Source organism: Priapulus caudatus, unplaced genomic scaffold, assembly GCF_000485595.1.
Source record: "Priapulus caudatus unplaced genomic scaffold, Priapulus_caudatus-5.0.1 Scaffold1192, whole genome shotgun sequence".
Classification (NCBI taxonomy): Eukaryota; Metazoa; Priapulida; class Priapulimorpha; order Priapulimorphida; family Priapulidae; genus Priapulus; species Priapulus caudatus.
The window spans coordinates 26,323-31,238 of NW_014578253.1; the positions used below are offsets into that span (position 1 = coordinate 26,323).

The following is a 4,916-nucleotide window of genomic DNA, read 5'->3' on the forward strand; positions in this document are numbered from 1 at the left end:
CTCCCTCTCCCCCTCTCTCTCTCTCTCTCTCTCTCTCTCTCTCTCTCTCTCTCTCTCTCTCTCTCTCTCTCTCTCTCTCTCTCTCTCTCTCTCTCTCTCTCTCTCTCTCTCTCTCTCTCTCTCTCTCTACCTCTCTCTCTTCCTATCTCACATGATAATCCACGTTCATTATGTATGTTACCATCTGTGTGCTCGTTGGCGTGTGTTTGTGAGCCTGCACTGGCGGTTTCCTGAGGTTGCTAAACAGCATCGCCGGAGCAGTGAACGCCGAGGCAGTCTCGCTCGCATCTGCAGCCTCCGACAAGCTGCTGTTGTCGAGGTTCGCCATGGCAACCGTGCTGGTTTCTCCTGCCACGACGAGAGATAGAACACTTGTGTAATTAGGTCATTTGTGTAATGGTAATCAGTGTACAGTGAACTCTTCCAATACTGACCACCCTCAAGACAGTCCATTTAGTTAGACTTTCTGTGAAGTTTGGTTTATAGGGCGGCATCTTACATGTCTCAGATGGTGCTGGGACCTAAAAACATCATCCGGTTTAATGTGAGATTGGGTTTTGAGGTCGTTCTGAATTTGGAGGGTTGACTGTACTATGACAATTAAATTACCATTACTATGACAATTACATAGTACCTTTGCTATCAGTATCATAAATAAAATTGTTGTTTTTTTGTCATTCTATGGTACCGTGTGACAAATTTCCAAAGTTATTTCCAAAATGTTCACACTGGTAAATTCTTACCCCAAGAGCTGCTGTCACTGAAACTATCGCGGTGTTGGGCCGTCACAGCATAATCTGTCGCCGCGGAACCGGCAGCAACCTCTCCCTCGCTGGCTCTATGCTCATCATTGTCGTTCCCATCATTGACGATGTCGCTCAATCCGTCCGAGATATCGGCCTCAGCATCCGATTCCACGTCCGCCTCAAACAAGCGCTCCGATTGGCCATCGCTGCAGGACGCGGCGTCTGATTGGTCCACGTGTGGGAGCTCGTCCGTCGGGCCGCGTATCTCCCACGTTGGCGCCACCTCGTGGCTGCCGCCCCCCCTGCAGGCTGTCTCGCCATCGCTCGGTCGCTTTCGGGAGATGAAGCGTTTCATCACGCGCGTGCGCACCTCTCCGTCGTCGGCCGACGTCTGATTGGTGAGCGTGTCATCCAGGTCGCGCAATGATTCGTCGAGGTCTGGTGAGGGGGGCGTCGTCACCTGGTCCTCCCCCACGGCCGCCAGATGCCTGCATTTCGCATACGAGTAAAATTACGTTCGTGAAATGTCCTGGGGCCCGTTGTCAGAAACAGAATTTGTCTTAACATTAGTCTTAACATTAACTTCCACTCGTAAACCGTTGACAGAAACATCGCAAACTTACGAGAATGAAAAATCCTCGAAAATATCCTCTTAACATTACGAGAGTGCAGACCCTCTCATAACTTTAATATTAAGATGAAAATAACACATTTAGACTAAAAATTACAATTATAGTGATATTATAATATTTTAAAATTAATGAGTAATATGTGTTTTTCTTGAAAAAACATGTCAAAAACATTATTTATCTACCGATCGTAAAACAAAACAAAACATTTACAAATGGTGTATGGCATTTGTTCTCTTGTTTTAAATACTTTGACACTGACCACGACTCTTGCGTCTCGTGTTACAGTGTGAGAATTTGTCTTGTTGTGCAGAATAAATTCAAGAACGTGTCGTTTTTCATCAACTATTATGTATATGTGGTTAGTCATCATAATATGCATAAATTACTGTGATGTACAATAACTGTGTATGAATTTGAATTTTGTGATCGATTCTCATCCAATCAGCAGCCTTGTGATGAAGTTCCTGTTATCGTACGTTTTCTAATAGCTGCGATGTGTTTCTGTCAACGCTCTTCTCTTAACATTAACATTAGTCGTAAGTGTTATCTTAGCATTAATTAGCATTAACTTTACGATGTTTCTGACAACGGCCCCCTGATAATGTGGTAAAAGGCCAATTATCGTTGTCATCATCATATTTATCATGATCACCATCTTCATCACAATTATGTGTCGTTATGAGCATCACCTTTCATGTCCTCATCATCATTACTATCATCACATCAGCAACAACAGCCGCAGCAGCATCACCATCATTGTCTGCGTCATCATCAGCATCATCACCATCATTGTCTGCGTCATCATCAGCATCATCACCATCATTGTCTGTGTCATCATCAGCATCATCACCATCATTGTCTGTGTCATCATCAGCATCATCACCATCATTGTCTGTGTCATCATCAGCAACATCACCATCATTGTCTGTGTCATCACATCATCATCAAACCAATCATTGTCTTAATCATCATCACGATCATCACCAATCATTGTCTGTGTCATCATCAGCATCTATCACCATCATTGTCTGAGTTCAGTCATCAGCTATCATCACCATCATTGTCTGCGTCATCATCTGCATGCATCATCGCATCATGTCTGGTGTCATCATCAAGCATCATCACCATCAATTGTCTGTGTCTATCACAGCATCATCACCGATCATGTCTGTGTCATCATCAGCAGCATCACCTCATTATCTGTGTGCATCATCACAATCATCACCATCATTTGTTCTGTGTCATCATCACGCAAGCCATTCTACCATCAATTGTGCTGTGTTCATCATCTAGCAGCATTCACCATCATTTTGCTTCTGTGTCATCATCCGCAACCATCACCATCATTGTCTATGTTCATCATCAGCATCATCACCATGCAATTGTCTGTGCATCATCAGCAGCATGCACCATCAGCATCGTCACCTATCATTGTCGTGTCATACATCAGCATTGCATTACCAATCATTGTCGTGTCATCAATCAGCCATATCACTATGCATTGTTGTGTCATCATCAGCATCATCACCATTCAATTGTCTGTGTCATCAATCAAGCATCATCTACTTATCATTGTCTGTGTCATTTCATACATCGATCACCAATCATTGTCTTGTATCATCATCAGCATCATCACCATCATTGTCTGTTTCATCTATCAGCATCATTCACCATCATTGTCTGTTCATCATCACATCCATCACCCATCATTGTCTCTCGTTCATCATCGACAATCATCACATCATTGTCTGTGTCATCATTAAACATCAATCACCATCATGTCTGTGTCATGACAATCAGCATCATCTACCGATCATTGTCTGGTCATCATCACAAACGTCACATCAATTGTCCCTGTCATCATCAGCATCATCACCATCAATTGTCCTGTGTTCAATCATCAGCAACATCACATCATTGTCTGTGTCCATCAGTCATCAACAGTCAACGCTATCATTGTCTGGTGTCACATCGCCGCCATCGATCACCCATCATTGTCTGTGTCATATTCCGCTACATCAACATCATATGTCTGTGTCATCAATCAGCAGCATCAACACCATGCAGCATTGCACCATCATTGTACTGTGTCATCATCAGCATTCATTACTCTATCATTGTCTGATGTCCATCCATCAGGCAGCATCACCATAGCATCGTCACCATTCATTGTCTGTGTCATCATCAGCATCATCACCATCATTGTCTGTGTCACATCAAGTCATCATCACCTATCATTGTCTTGTTGCATCATCACATCATTCATCCCATCATTGTCTGTGTGCATCCAAATCAGGCATTCATCACCCATGCAAATTGCTGTAATCATTCATCAGCATCATTCACTCATGCATTGTCTGGTCTCAATTCGCATCATCACCATCATGATTCTGTGTCCATCATCAGCCCTCAATCACCAATCATTGTCTGCGTCATCAATCCCTCATCAATCACCTTATCATTGTCCTGTGTTCAAATCATCACATCATCCACCATTTATTACTGTCTGTTGTCATCATCAGCAGCACAACATCATTGTCCGTTCTACATCAAGCATACATCACCATCCATTGTCTGTGTATCATCAGCAGCATCTCACCATCCATGTCTGTGTCATCATACACAAGCATCACACATTGTCTGTGTCATCATCCGCATCATTTCCCACTCTATCATGTCTTGTGTCATCATCACCATCATTGTCTGTGCAGGCTTCCAGATTTGAAAAGTAAGTGGAGACTTACTAATGACTCCCTCTAGGACACCAATGGGGACATTTTTCACGCTCCATAATCACATATCCTTAAGAGCAGCAGGAGAGTCCACTAATAATCACACCCTATAGAAGGCATGATGGAGAGCTCCACTAAAAATCTCACACCTTTAAAAGGAGATTGGGAGAGCTCCTGAGGGCTCTCATCATACCTCTTGGGTGTATCTGGAATTCATGACCAAATCCTCATCACGAGTAAATCCAAAACGAAAATGGGAGTCATGTCAATTATGATATCACATCTCACCTTCATGTCATTCAATGGCTTCGTCAGGTATTACATTCTTTTCATCGCAACAACCAACACTACCCACAGATTAATAAATAAAGTTGATCGATGGTAAATAAAAATCTTGTTTATTATTCTGATTTCCATCCCTAGAGATTAATACCATAGTACCGCATATTCAGCACAAAAATATCATCACAATCCATCAACAAACTAGCCAAATTACTTAGACGTAGACCAGCCACGATGTAGCCCCTCCAGCCCCCTACGACTGTTTCAATCGTCGGCAGAAAACCATTCTCGCCACGTATAGTAGAAAACGAGCAGGTAACGTGTGGCTACCGTATAGGTACCTGTATTTGGATGTCTGTTTTTTTAGTTGTATTATATATATTATTATTATAACCAGAGGTACAGGGGTGATCCAGATTTTTCTGGGTGGGTTCGTGATCATAATTTTTGGACCTTTCACAATGAATAGCAGCAAGATGGATACAATGTCAATACAATCAGGGGCGTGTACAGGATTGTACGCA

The 4,916-nt window shown here is 42.8% G+C and overlaps 1 protein-coding gene across 1 annotated transcript in view; it reads right to left on the reverse strand.

Annotated features, from left to right (window-relative positions):
* Positions 1-142: 142 nt before the first annotated feature.
* LOC106815754 overlaps positions 143-4,916 on the reverse strand; it is a 16,889-nt gene continuing 12,115 nt past the window's right edge. The window contains exons 8-9 of the mRNA XM_014820262.1: positions 744-1,234; positions 143-348 (exon numbers count right to left, since the gene is read on the reverse strand). Coding sequence (XP_014675748.1) covers positions 143-348; positions 744-1,234 — 697 coding nt within the window. The remainder of the gene's footprint in view (positions 349-743; positions 1,235-4,916) is intronic.